The 14,507-nt window shown below is 40.9% G+C and overlaps 1 protein-coding gene across 2 annotated transcripts; it reads left to right on the top strand.

Moving 5' to 3' along the window:
* The first annotated feature begins 4,300 nt into the window (after positions 1-4,300).
* On the top strand, positions 4,301-12,802 carry ZNF652 (zinc finger protein 652). 2 transcript variants are annotated; one of them, XM_010281616.1, is made up of 5 exons: positions 4,301-4,909; positions 8,889-9,036; positions 9,343-9,458; positions 10,824-10,968; positions 11,421-12,802. In XM_010281616.1, exons 1-5 carry the CDS (start codon positions 4,541-4,543, stop codon positions 11,930-11,932), a joined length of 1,290 nt encoding a protein of 429 aa, XP_010279918.1. In that variant the 5' UTR covers positions 4,301-4,540; the 3' UTR covers positions 11,933-12,802. The 2 variants fall into 2 exon arrangements, with proteins under 2 accessions (XP_010279918.1, XP_010279917.1); XM_010281615.1 differs by having other exon boundaries at positions 4,307-5,449.
* Positions 12,803-14,507: the final 1,705 nt, after the last annotated feature.

The raw sequence follows: 14,507 nt of genomic DNA, 5'->3' as shown, positions 1-14,507 counted from the left end.
TAAGTTGGGGGGATTGATTCATGTGAAGGTCTTGTGTTGTAAAGGAAGTGTGCAGATTATTTGTGAAGCTTGTGTAAGGTGTGTAGTATTTCAGTGCTGCAGTGTTAGCTGTGGCTCAGATGCCCCCCCACCCCCGTGTTAGGTGCTATATAATTTTGGAGAAATAATTTTGTCTTGGTGTCTTGTGAGCTGTATTAAGGTTGCGAGCACTTCTTAACTGTACCAAGTTGGAAATGAAATCTAGTACTGTGGCTCATAAACAAACCCAAAAATTATCTTTTGTGCCTGTCTTGAAAGGCTGTAATATAACAAAGAAAGAAAATAATGGATGGCTAATAAATTAATGCATTTTTAATGTTGGACATTGACTATTGCAATCTCTTTTTTTTATAGTACTGACTATTCATGCAAGAAGTAGGTGAGCTGCAGGAAGGCCCCAAGCTCTTCCTGTTCCTCCTCTTTTTCCCTATGGTATGTGTAAAACTTACACAAGCAAATGCCACTGATTTGTGAACTGAGGCGTGAGTATTTTTTTAAAGGCATTTTCTGGCCCTTATGGCTATCTGGGAAGAGTGGGGGGAACTTCCAGATGTTAACTAAGTAATAAATCAATACAGTGCTATCTTTGTGTCTGTGGACAAATAACCCTTGTGCTTGCAATACTTCTAGACTTGCCAACCTACAGCAAAGTGAATTAGACCAGCGTCTGTCAATTTTGAGAGCTAATATTGATAACTTTCTGTGGGCAGCAATTAAACTGGTTAAAAATAAAAATTTAAAAAAAAAAAAATAGGCCACTGTCAGATTGACCAGCAGTGGCAGGGTCATCGCTGGTTGTGGAGTGCCCCGAAGTGCCTCTTCTGTGCTTTTTTGGGAGCCACCAGAAACATCCAGGCAGAAAGAACGAGCAGTTAAGTGCACATCTGCGGGGCTGGCAGCCTGTTTGTGATTGCAGGCAAACAGCTGTAGGCCATGCAGGGGTCAGTGGCTCACAGGGAGCCCCGATAGGCAGAAATGACTGCGCAAGCACTTCACTTACTACAAAAGCTGGAAGAAGCAGTGTTTTTCGTTACATCAGTGTCTGCTTCTGGTGGATTCTTGCCAGAAGTCAAATCGTACGTCCTTGGCACAGGTTAGATGAAAATATGATACAGCCAGACTGGCAAGTTGGTCCCTCTCTGAGGGCAAACTAAGGACATGGAATTTAAAGTCATTAATCTCAGTATATTGCACTTGCTCTGTGCCGATTTCAAGGCATCTACCGAACCAAAGTTGGGGCAGGTAATTGTGCTGGTGCTCTCTGCTATAAACGGCTCTATTTTTAGTACAGATAATGTGAAGAAATGCGGTTTTCCTTTAGAAGTAGCGAAAGCATGGTATAAGTGTTGCTCCCACATTACACATGCTTCCTCCACCTACACATTTGTCTGCAAGTTGTTTGTACCTTTTTTCTGGGTTTGAGCCTTTAATATTCGTAGGCTTGCAAACCTTTCTTGTATGATCTTTGATTACGAAGTGCTGCGTATTCCTCATGTTCATTCAATGCTCTTAGTACAGTTATTCCTCAGGTTTATGTCTCAATAAGCTTCTTCAAAAATTGCTTCAAAACTGTGTATTCTTTTTACATTTTAATCAGAACCTGTATTGCCTTTTGTAGTATGGCTGAAATTCATTCTGTGAGCCCATGCTGTTCAGCAGCTTTGAAAAAAGTGGATTCACCTTATTAAAAAAAAAAGGGCAAAAATTAAAACACCCAAATGTTGCTTTCTTACATTTGGGATTAGAAATTTAAGGGGAAAAAATCTTCTATTAAAGTATTTTGGGCAGTATTTAAACTGCTGTCACTCAGAACTGTTAGCAGTCTAGTAGCGCGTTGTTTGTATTAAATGTATAAGGAGGCCTTTGCTTTACCAGCTGTTCAACTGTTAAATAATGTTGTTCGAAAGTTGCAGGTCCCTTGAGGGTAGCAGGCGGCGTATTCAAAGTGAAAGTAGGTTACTGATTCTGCAGAGTGAAGTGGTTTTAAGACCGAATAGCTTTGATAAGTCAGAATAAGCCCCTTTGTTGTTTTTTATTTGAAGTGGTACTGTGTTCATACAAAGTGGTTTATTATACAGAATATTCCTTAAGTGAGCAGAGGTGAAACGATGGCAGAATATCTAAAGAGATTATTTTTGCATTCAGTAAATGGGGAGTGGGGGTAAAACTTCCTTTTCATGGCAAGTTTTTTTTGCTTTTTTTCTGGCTATCTAGCAGTAACATTCTGATAGCCTTCCCGATTTACTCATGCAGCTTGCGAGAGGTGCTTAATATGCAGAGGAAATAATCGGGTTATCATTTTCTATATGACATAGTGATTTTTCTGAGCTTCTGAATAATTCATTAAATGTTGTTAAAGGAAAAGCTAAACTGGATTTCATCGTGCCCACTGCTTCCTAAGGGCCTTCCTGGGTATAGGGTTGTTAATTTTGGCTTGCAATCACAACCAGTTTATTTTATTATTTACTAGTTGTTCCATCTGAATATTACTTGTGATCACAAGCCCATTTCACAATGTTAACAGCCCATCTCCACATATTTCCTGGCCCAGCTGGATCTTGGCTCTTGTTTTCCTGCCTCACCTCTGGAGCTGGGAAACTGGGACCTGAGACCCTGCTGAGGATGGAGCAGTGGGAATAGACCCTGCTGTTGCAGTGCTGTGAGTCTGTCTGCAAGTCACTCTGTCAGGCATCTTCAGGACACTTTTTGAGTGCGTTTGGAAATATTGGAGAACTGCTCAAGAATCTGTTAAATTAACTTTAAGCTAGTAATCAGACTGGTTTGGTTATGTGACTCTTTTTTTTATTATTCAAACCACGGACACCATTGGTAGGTTCATCTGGTGTTCAATTAAATTCACTTCAAAGAGGGAAACTTCTGAGGGAAGAGTAAAATAGAAACTATAATACATAAATGGTATCAAAACATGTTTGGATGGAAGTTACCACATTTGTAGTGCAGAGAGTATTTTAACTCAGTATGATGTGGAAAGAAATTTATAATAAAAAGCCATGTCTGTCATAGTGCTTTAGGTTTATTGCTTTTTATTGTTACTCCAAGAATACTAATAATAAAAATGGCCATATGATTCTGTGAAATCCAAGTGTTTTATACCTGTCTGCTGGACTTAGCCCAAGCTTTATAGCCTAAAGGAAATTTTCAGACTCTGGTAGTGAGAATCCAGGTTTCTTCATAGTTAGCTCCTCAATCCATCCCTTTTCTGTTAGGGCCCTTCTCTCTCCACTAGTCATGGGACATGTCTTAGGCTCTGTCCTTAATTCTCCTCTTCTGCACCCTCTAGTCATAGGTTTAGCTCTGAGTATGCTGTTTGATCAGGAGTTCAAATGTATTTCTGACTTCGTCTGCACAGCCAAAAATCTTGGCTTGATGTTGCAATACTGTGCTACCAAAATGTAATTGTCCTGGTGAAAAAATAGATGTGAGATTACTTGTATTCATTAGGGATCACGTGGCATTTTTTGCAAGAGGAAGTAACAGTGTCCTGGTCAAATTCCAACTTGGATAACTGCAAGTGAAATTTAGATGGGTAAATGGAATATTGTTTGGCTATTGCATTGAGGAGTAAGTAGCTGGGGGAAGGGAGAATGAGACAAAAGAATAAGTGCCTTAAATCAAGAGGCTGTATGAGGGATCTCTGAGGTGGAAACGAGCAGGGGACATGATGTTCTCTAATCTGATTTAATGCTGCAAGTTGAAAATGTCTCCATTTAAATTCTTCATGCATATCTACATTAATGGAATGTTGTTTGGTATAATATGTCCCCTTTCTGGGTAAGGATGGGCTCCCGTTGGGAGATACAGAAGGAGAAGAGGTATTTCTGTGTAGTTACACACCTTGTTTGATGGAGAGGCATATGGGAGTAGAGCAGAGTCTTGGGGCCATCAGCGTTCCCAAGAGTCCAGGAGAAACACAGATCAGCATCTTGGCCCAATGTTGAGGCAGGTGCCGGTGATCTTTGGTGGGTGGAGAATATTCATCTTGAAATGGATAGCATGCCCTGATTTCCATGTCTCAGGAGTCTAGTACCAGTTCTGATCCCCACAAAAGGTGCACATATTTGTACATAACTGCCAGTGTTGCTGAAGATAGTGCTATAGGACAGTCCACCCCCAGCAGATCAGCTCATAGATGATATACCCTGTGTTTTACTCCAGTTGTACAAACTCAAAAGAATTTGCTGAAGATTTTAGTGTTTGGGGGTTTTTTTAATTGACTTTCTTTTCTCTGTTATCTCTTATAGATGAAATGTTCAACGACTCGTTGGCAACTTTCTTCAGAAGAATAATTACTACTGCTCTGCTCTTGCCATAATACCAGAATTCTGTGACCTACACATCAGTGCTAAACACCAGCAGAGAATCGTATTTTGTTCATTCTGTGTAGATGGAACAGGCATCAGTCTTGAGAGTCCATCCTGATTTAAAGCTGCTTACTTAGTTTTCTGGGATTAAAGGTGCTCAATGAATCAGGGCCCCCCAAATGAGTCAAACAGCCAATTCTTGCCAACAGTTGGTTGAAAACTGTGCCGCGCATGTAGCAGGGATGGCACAAGAGGACAGTCGCCGTGGTCAAGTGCCACCCACATTTTATCATGGTGCCAGCCAGGAACTTGATCTGTCCACCAAAGTATACAAGAGAGAGTCAGGAAGTCCTTACTCTGTGTTGGTGGACAGCAAAATGAGTAAACCACATCTCCATGAAAGAGAGGAGCAGCCATATTTCAGGGAGAACAGATCGGTAGGAGAGGTCCGGGCTGTGAAAGAAGATAGAGAAAACTCTGACGACTCTGAGGAGGAAGAAGAGGAGGAAGATGAAGTGACTTACAAAAGGGAGCAGATTATAGTAGAGGTAAACCTTAACAACCAAACATTAAATGTATCAAAAGGGGAGAAGGGTGTCCCCTCCCAATCCAAAGAGACTGCTGTTCTTAAGACCAGCAGTGAGGAAGAGGAGGGTGACAGTGGGGAAGAGGCCACTGAAGACAGTAATGATGATGAGGAAAATGAGAGGCAGAAGAAAAAAGAGAAAAGAGTGGAAAAAGTTAGTGTTGCACAAAGGAGAACAAGGAGAGCTGCATCTGCTGCAGCAGCCACAACTTCCCCATCACCCAGAGCTACAAGGGGTCGTAGAAAAAGTGTGGAGCCCCCCAAGCGTAAGAAGAAAGCTGCAAAGGAGCCCAAGGCACCTGTGCAGAAATCAAAGTGTGAAGAGAAGGAGACTTTAACCTGTGAGAAGTGCCCCAGGGTGTTTAACACACGCTGGTACCTGGAGAAGCACATGAACGTCACTCATAGGCGCATGCAGATCTGCGACAAATGTGGGAAGAAATTTGTTCTAGAAAGTGAGCTGTCCCTTCACCAGCAAACAGACTGTGAAAAAAATATCCAGGTAGGTTTGCTCACCTGCTTGCCAGATTTCCATACCTTCTGTCGTGCCCTGGATACAGCTAGCGGACACTTCAGAGGGGGAAATCTTTTGTGCAGACCAGGTTCTGACCGAGACCTTGTCTCTACGTATCAACACTTTGGTGTCTTCCAAAAGAAGTAATTTGCAGGGAACAGAGTGTAGAACTGACATCTGCTTTAGCAGAGTTACTCTAATATTTAACTACAAGTTGGGGAAAATGCAAAGCTGCTTTAATAGTGTCAGACTCAAGAGTAACTGGCCTGAAAACAAATGCATTTGCAGTGAAGTACTTTGACAGGATAAACCCTCCTCCTTCAGGTGCTGAGCACCTGCAGCTATCACTAGCTTTAAAGTTCGAAGTGTTTCAGTGTCCTGAAACGCAGTCACAGAGTGTGTCCAGGTAAGGTTTCAAGGGAGAATGGAATTATGCCACTTTGCTGGTTTTGGAATCAGAAATTTGTAAAATACTGGAGAGGCAAGCAGGTGAGAAAGAAACTAGTGAAGTCAGGATTTGAACTTATGTTAAAGTGTAACTTTTAAAAATCCTGCTGAGATAATTACACACAAGTAATTTACTGTAGTGTTCATGTATGCGTATGGACGTGTATGAATTCAGCAAGTAAATCTGTTCATGAGGCTGCCCTTTTCCCAGGGCAAAAAGCTCAGTAAATCTCACTGATAATATAAAGATCTCTGGTCTTTCTCACCAGAAGATTTGCAGCTTTTAATTTTATACAACAATGGAAGCCTGTGATATAATAGAACCATTTTAAAGTTTAAGTTGTGGAAAGAGTTTCAGAGTTTGATTCATCTGTGGTTTGTACTTTGCTCATAGGCATCTATGTTCTCATGTAACTGGGGGCACTGTTGTTTTATCTGGCAATTTGAACGTGCTTTTTTTGCCTTGTTAAACCAGGCACAGTGTTGCCACTTACTTCTGAAATAATCCCCCTGCCAGTACGAAGCAGCTTGAGTTCAATTTCTGTGGAGCTGAAATGTTGAGACTTTGTAGGGCAACAAGTTTTTTGTCTGTCCAGTGAGTTTTACCAGAAAGATTTAAGATTTTTTTGTTTGTTTGTTTGCTTAAATGCTAAACTGAATTGGTATTCAATTCCCACTGTGTGGGAGACAGTTGAAATATTTATTGCAATTTCTCTTTGCTGTAAGACTCAACTTCAGCTCTGTATAACTCTATGCTATTTTTCCTTATGTTTCAGCTCATAGGAGGAAGACTGAAGGAAGGAGTATAATATAAGATAATGAGCCTTAGGCATAGTTAGTAAAATGCATAAACATTTCAGTATGTCCTTGCAGTTTTTGAAATAAAGACTTAAAAAGTTTAGTGTAGCAGAGAACACTTAAATACAAATTTAAGAAATGCCCTGTCATCCAGATGGCTCATTCACAGCATAAAATCTTTTGACTTTAAATGGGAATTCATGAATAAGTTTGTGTGTGGTATAGAATGGAGAAGCATCCTGTAATCCATGCACTCGTATGCTTCTGAGGGGTACCATTCCTACGTCCAAAAGTGATAGGAAAATAAGAAATTGTAGAAATTGTGTTTTATATCCAGTACCGGAAGAATTGGGTCCAGAAACTTTCCCAAATATTTCTAGTGCCAGAAACGCTGCTAGTCGTCTTGAAGTTCTCAGTATAAGCATATATTCCACCAGTATTTTTGTCTGTCCTGACATTTGGAATGTGTTTCACAGCTGCCTGCTAATTTGTTTTTATTACACTTGGCAAAAGGAGTAACGGGATATGAAAGTTTTACATTAATGTAGGGCTTAATATGTCAAGAGGGATATGGAGCTTTGTCTAGGAAAAAAAATTGTTTCATTATGTAAGTGGTAATTGAACTGATAAACATGGCTGGCTCCTCTCTATATTTTTCATCTAAGTGATGGAATATATTTGTTTTTTCAGGTAATTTCTGGTTTTCATCCTTAAAATGAGCAATTTCACCAAATTTCTGTTGTCATCTTAAACTCTCTGTGTAGCTCTCGGTATTAGTGATCTAAATTACTTGCTGCTGATCGTCAATTAAATCATAGGCAGGCTGCTTCAAGGGCTTGCTTAACCTTAAATCAAGGGAATTTTGATCATTTCTTAGCATTGCTTTATTTTCTAGGGTTTTTTTTTTTTCCCCAAAGACTACAGTTTGTTCCTGACATGCCTCCAAGTAGGTACTTTTAGAGGCAGAGGCTCTCCTTGGAGGCAGCCCGCTGAGCGCTTTACCAGAGTTTCCAGGCCTGCAGAGATTCAAGCACTCTGGAAGCATCGTAACTTGTCTGTGCAGTGAAGAAACAACTCAAGTTGACAGAACACGTAGTGTTTGCTAGCTCTGCAGTGAACAGCATACAGCCTTTTTTACTTTGAGGGAAGGAGGGTAATTGATGGGCAGAAAAATGGAGATGCACCAAAAACCCCAAACGCCTCAACAACTAACAAAAAATAACAAGCCACAATGCCTTCCTCTTCAACTTCAAAGGTGAAAATTACTTGGTATCCTCACATATGCGTCTGCTATCAAGTTGAACAACTAAGATTTTTTTCAAAATTGTACAAAGGTGTTTTTTTTTTAATCAAGTCTTTAGCAAGAACTAACTCTATTGAGGAAGAAGAGATGCATGAAAGCCTTTGGATCCTGCTCATTGCTGACTTTCTGGATATTTCACAGTAGCTGTGGGAAGAGATAAAAACATTCTTTGCATATGGTTATTTTAGACCTATAGAGCTACTGATACGTATAAATGAAGAGTCAGAATACGAAAGACGAAGGTGACAGCTTGCTTTGCTGTATGAACTGTGTACTAGACTCTCCGCGTGGTCAAGAGCTGCAAGATGGAAGCTGTCTTCTGTGTAGAGCTAAAAGGATGGGAGAACTTGGACTAGTTCACGGGCTGTTAGACCTGGAGTTTGAGGGGTCACAGTGCTCCTGTAAAAGACAGGACTGGACGTGCAGATGGGTTTAAGGCAACTTGGTGGTGTTGGCCTCCTCCACCTCTGTTGGCTTCTTCCCACACCAGGGGTTGGGATTCTTCCCACACCAACAGCATCAGTGCCTGTGGAGTCGTCTTCTCTGTGTTAGCTCCTTGAGGGCTGCATCCAGCTATATGTGCTGTTGTGTTTTGGAAACAAGTTAGTGCAGTGGCTACGGTGCTCTTCAGGTGGCACCAAAATGCAGTGTGTTAACATCCTCTCTAATCCTGCTTGATCTGACTTTTCTTAGTGTAATTGTTTCAAGTATGAAACAGTAAATATAAGCTGAACTACAGTCTGAGACAGTATACAGCTTTTTGACTTGTTTTGGGCTTCTTTTTGTCATGCAAGAGGAAGATACGTGGCTTAACTCCACAAACTTGAATCACTGAATCTTTCTAATTTAAACTTCCTTTTATTTATTCCATTCATTCAGTGCGTTTCCTGTAATAAATCGTTCAAGAAGCTCTGGTCCCTCCATGAACATATCAAGATTGTCCACGGATATGCAGAAAAGAAATTCTCTTGTGAGATTTGCGAAAAAAAGTTCTACACCATGGCCCACGTGCGGAAACATATGGTTGGTGAGTTATTGATCGGCGATTGTGTTGGTTCTTCCTCATAACGTGTCTTTGTGGTTCTTAACTCATAATTGCTGTTTTGAGGAGAAAAATAGTAAGGCAAATTCAGTTGTCTGAGCTTTATCCTTAGCAAAATGCTCAAGTCTGTAGTAGTAGGCAGCAAGGAAAATATGTATGTGTGTACATGTGTGTATATACTTACAAGCTGTTCAGTAGTAATCATTTTCTTGCTCAGATTTTGGAGGAAAAAAATGGTTAAAAAATGGTTTGCATTTGAATGACCCTCTCTAATGTACTGTTGTGTTGCAGCACACACAAAGGACATGCCATTTACATGTGAAACCTGTGGAAAATCATTCAAACGCAGTATGTCTCTCAAAGTACATTCCCTACAGCATTCTGGAGAGAAACCTTTCAGATGTGAGGTGAGGCAGCAACTGTTAGTATGTTTAGATACGGTAGCATAAGGTATAAAATTAGTAACACGGTCAGTAGGGCATGTAGGTGGAAACTTAACTGACTGACTTATAAATGAGGTGCAGTTTCATAAAAATGTGAGGAAAATTTTCCTCTCTGTGGAGAGCACAGCAGGAGTGCATCTAGCAGCAGTTCAAACTGGAACGTATTTGGTTTGCTTTTACTGCTGGCTGTCGTGTTTTTCTCAATAAGTACACACTACAGCAGGATTTGAATCCTAGTTTTCCCTCGGTGTTCATAACAAAGCCCAATGCAAATTACGTTAATCCTCCCTGTCCTGCCCAGTAACTCTAAACAGATAGAAGTGGCGACAGTGAAAATAAACAAATTACTGCTTGATTTTCACTTGTGGGAAAAAACGTTGTCCTCGCTGCAACTGTTGCCTCCTTGAGATCTAAGACAGTGCTCTCTGAACTTGCATTTCTTAAACTGAGCATGTGTGTGTGGTGGGATGGGGCAGAGCATTGTTGCCTCCTTGAGATCTAAGACAGTGCTCTGAACTTGCATTTCTTAAACCGAGCATGTGTGTGTGGTGGGATGGGGCAGAGCATCTCACCGATACATTCACATGCGTTTGCAATTGTAATTTTATGCCTGCCCTCAGGAAGGAGATGGTATGGGACAGGCTTACCAGTCATATGTCTGGGGCAGATAATGTCTCGGTCATCTGATGGGGATGCTTGTGGGTATCACATGATGGAGGCAGAGTGGGTGCAGAGCCCTTCCTGTTTCCAGGGCAGGTCTGGTGGCTCACCCTGTCCACGAAGTGGGGCACAACTCCAGCCAGATGCATAGTACTAATGGCAGTAGCGCAGGCAGAGTAGTCTTGGGGATTGGGAAAGAAGTTACCTCATACCAGTAAATAATAGCTGGAGAACAGACTGGCTTGCTGAAAAACATGCCTGCCTTAGAGCTGCTGTTGGTTTTGCTGTGTGAGCAGAGTCCTCTAGTGGAGGCATGCCGTAGTCCAGCAGAGATAGCTGGCAAAGCTGCAAAACCTCCAAATGATACCTTAAACCAACAGAAGCACTTTTCTGTTGGCATAACTGTGTCTCTGCCAGGCTTTTGCCAACAGCTGTGTCAACTAAAGGTTGTGACTGTTCCACACTCCTGGCCAAGGCTTTTGTGCCAGCAGACCTTTTAGTACAGACCCAATTCTACTCTCGCTATATTAAATTCTGCATTTGTGTGAGGGCCTGTAGTTCAGGTATTCTTTAGTCCTTCACATAGTACATTTGAGCGCTGTCCCGTGACTGCCTTGCTTGCTGATACATGATGCCTGAATATCATGGGTTGCTGTTTTTCTGTTGCAGAACTGTGATGAGAGGTTTCAGTACAAGTACCAGCTGCGTTCCCACATGAGCATCCACATTGGGCACAAACAGTTCATGTGCCAGTGGTGTGGCAAAGACTTCAACATGAAACAGTACTTTGATGAGCACATGAAAACACACACTGGTAAGAACTTATGAAAGAAAAGCAAAAGCACCTCCAGGACAAAAACTTTCCTATACTTCCAGCTGTATTCCCTTCCTTGGAATTTGGGATCAAAACTGTTATCCAACCCAGAAAATCAGGAAAGGTCAATACATTAACTTACTGTTAAATCTGTCTGTAGTCCTGCGATTCATTGTAGGGGGAAAATGAGAGGTTAGGCTTACTTCCTTGTTATTTTGGTCTGAAGGAACCCCTTTCCAAAGCTTTATAAAAGATTGTCTTGTGCATCAAAATCCAGAGATGAGAGGGGATTTCATAAAGACTGAGAACTTCTGTGGAACAGCCGTCTGTCTATTCACTGAAGGTAGCAGTCACAGTAGCTTTTGTAGGATGCAGTTTGTTTGCATAAGTATGCTGAAGTAAGTATTAGCAGATGTTTGTGCCTAACCGATTGCCATATCTGTGTTCGGCAGGAGAGAAGCCCTTTATCTGTGAAATCTGTGGGAAGAGCTTCACCAGCCGCCCAAACATGAAGAGACATCGCAGAACTCACACAGGGGAGAAGCCCTACCCATGTGATGTGTGTGGCCAGCGATTTCGCTTCTCCAACATGCTCAAGGCACACAAGGAGAAGTGCTTCCGTGTTACCAGCCCCGTCAATGTGTCAACTGCTGTCCAGATCCCACTGTCCACGACTTCTGCCACCACAGTCCCTGCTGTAGTGAACACACCCACCACCCCAACTCCACCTATCAACCTGAACCCAGTGAGCACACTTCCTCCACGCCCCATTCCCCACCCATATTCACATCTTCATCTACATCCTCATCCTCACCATCCACATCATCTCCCAGTCCCCCCGGTTCCTCATTTACCCCCTCCTCCAGCTCTTTTTAAGAGTGAGCCTTTAAATCACAGAGGCCAGAGTGAGGACAACTTTCTGCGACACCTGGCAGAAAAAAACAGTTCAGCACAGCACCACTAACACCTTTGCTTCCTGCCAGCTATTTTCCCATTTTATGCACATGGAAACATGCCCTCATGGAAGTACAGTGGGTTAGTTGGTGAGGATCTTTGTCTTTCTGTTAACCCCAGCAGATGGTCCTACTTTTTCCCTTGAATCAAGTTAACAAACAAGGAAATCCTGTTTTGGATCAGCAGTGCTCATTTGAACCTGGTAGCCAACAGGACTTAAACCCAATTTGCTTGCGTTTCACTGGTGACTTTTATAAATTTCAGATACTGAGACTTGTGGAATTTTATAATTTCATATCAGCTGATGAGGTATGCTTGCTTTTATATCCTGGACTTCTCCTCAAAGAGGAGATAGGCCTGGTTTTCTTTGTACTAATCGGAAAGGCTGTGAGATTAATACAGAGCATTAATTGTATCACTGTGTATCGTAATGGATTCTTTTCAGCTTTTGGTGCCGGCTATGGAGTGAGCCAGCCACGTATCACAGTATATTTGAGCATTATAAAGAAAGACAAAAAAATTTCTTGTTTGTGTAGCTCTCCTAACACACTCTTTATTTTACTACAGAAATTATTTTAGAGTTTTTTGTATAGACCTATTTAGTAGTCTGTTTCTAAAATGAAATGTATTTCAATAAGCGGTGTAATTTTTTCAGTGTAGCTGGACCTATGTTGTATAATAGATAAATTTTTATAATCATCAAAATGTGATTCTTAAAAGATGCATATAGCTTCTATAGTTAAAGTTATTCTTACAACCATACAACTTAAAAGGTGCTTCAGAGAAGAAAGGAACCCAAGAGGTCTCTGGAAAGGTTGCCTCAAAAGTGATGTTGATTTCAGAACTTTACGTAATTTATTTTAGTAGGGCTTTTGTTTTTGGGGTTGTTTTTTTTTTTACCTTATGTTTCCCTTTTCACAGTTTCTCTTAAGCTTTTTGGACAAGGACGTTGGGATACCGTATTCCTGCTCCACAGGTTTTCTGTAGTTCAGTTGGAGTGAGGTATGAGGGGTTAGAAAGGGAGCCCCTTACACATAGGGACCTGCTAGTTTGGGAATAGAAGGTCACAAGAGCATGAGAGATCTGACAGCAGAGAGGAAATCAAGTATCTCGAGTCAGCCAAGCATCTTTTTATGTAGGAGAGCCGGTTTTAATGGCTTTTCATGGTATGATTTTAAGCTGGGGATCATATCAAATGCTGCTCTTCAGATTGCTTTTTGGAATTCCTGGAGTTGTTAGGAGAGGGGAATTAAGTGAGATCATAAATGTGGTGTTTCTGACTGGTTGATTGTAAGAGTGAGAAGAGAAGTTTGAATGAGACAATGGTGTTTCAGTTGCATTGTTAAGAAAATGCTGGTACCACTGTATGTACCATGTGAAGCTCTATCCCATAAATGTAATGTGCATAAAATTATGGGATGATTTCTAGGGGCTGTAGTCATACTTTTGGCAAATCTAAGTTTTACAGTTGTAGGATAGGAAACTTTGAATTGTAGGCATGTCACTGTTTCATAATCCTGGGAGGCAATGAGGGGGAAATGACAAGTTAGTGCAGGGATGGTGGGCTGGAATGCCAAATGTATCTGTTTTAACCAGTGAGTAGCTGTTATTTTTCAGGTTTGTATTTCTCTTCAACTAAAACTAAATATAGCAGCATTATGCAATCTAGGAGCTTGTTGCCACCTTCAGTGAAGACAGAGGCCCAAGGCAATGTACTGTAAGTCCTCTTTTCTTTAAAATTCCTATTATTCTGTGCTGCTTTTTAAATTAAATCCCACCAAACTATACATCCAGAGATCCTCATAGGCAGGTGTGGAACTTACTGTTTGGCTTGGTAATGAACTGGGGTTTTGTGGCTAATGGGATTAATTTTTTTTTTCAAGATAGCAGAAATGGTGGAAATTCTTCCTAGCATTATTTCCTCAAGGTTAATGCTGTTAAGCACTGTGTTTTGAAACACCATGTCCTCTGTCTGTCGAGAACTAGCTCCTTAGTTGATGTTTTTCACCATTTTCTACCACCTAATCATTAATGTCGGGTTTGGTTCTTTTTTCATAACAAGCATAGGAAACTTTAGGAACCAGAAAGGGCAGTTTTGGCCCAGCAAACCTACTCATTTTTGGCTGAGCTGAAACTCCTTCCAGCATTTCTGAAAAATAAAACAATGTTTTTTAAATGTTTTCTCTATAATATTTATATACACCCTCTTAACCTTCTAGAAGAAAAAGCCAGTTATGAAAGTGAATTTACACTCATGATTATGACTGTTGTATTTACTGTGGCTGGTCCGCCCCGGAGGTTCTATGCATTCCACGTCACATTTGCAACCTACGTTTCTGTTGTGCCACTATTTTATGGTCAGGCCTGTTATTAAATGATTTTTAAATGCTAAAAAATTCTTGGTAAATCAATTGTATTCCAGTTTTGCAAAATGATTTTCTTCTCAATAAATTTACAGTATTAGGCTGCTATTCAGAATTCTAAAATCTGGGACAGTTTTTTTCTATTATTTAGTTCATAGCAATGATAAACCTTGTATTTTTTCCTTCTGAGACTTATGAACTTCCTTTCTGTGGAAGAGGATT

The sequence above is a fragment of the Phaethon lepturus genome, unplaced genomic scaffold, assembly GCF_000687285.1.
Source record: "Phaethon lepturus isolate BGI_N335 unplaced genomic scaffold, ASM68728v1 scaffold30642, whole genome shotgun sequence".
NCBI lineage: Eukaryota > Metazoa > Chordata > Aves > Phaethontiformes > Phaethontidae > Phaethon > Phaethon lepturus.
This window is presented reverse-complemented; position numbering and strand designations above follow the sequence as displayed.

Excerpts from the sequence above, each read along its gene's own strand:
- ZNF652 (XM_010281615.1), top strand. The coding sequence starts at position 4,541 with ATGAGTCAAACAGCCAATTCTTGCCAACAGTTGGTTGAAAACTGTGCC. Across the intron at positions 9,037-9,342 it reads CGTGCGGAAACATATGGTTG|CACACACAAAGGACATGCCA; the intron begins GTGAGTTATTGA and ends GTTGTGTTGCAG. Across the intron at positions 9,459-10,823 it reads AGAAACCTTTCAGATGTGAG|AACTGTGATGAGAGGTTTCA; the intron begins GTGAGGCAGCAA and ends TTTCTGTTGCAG.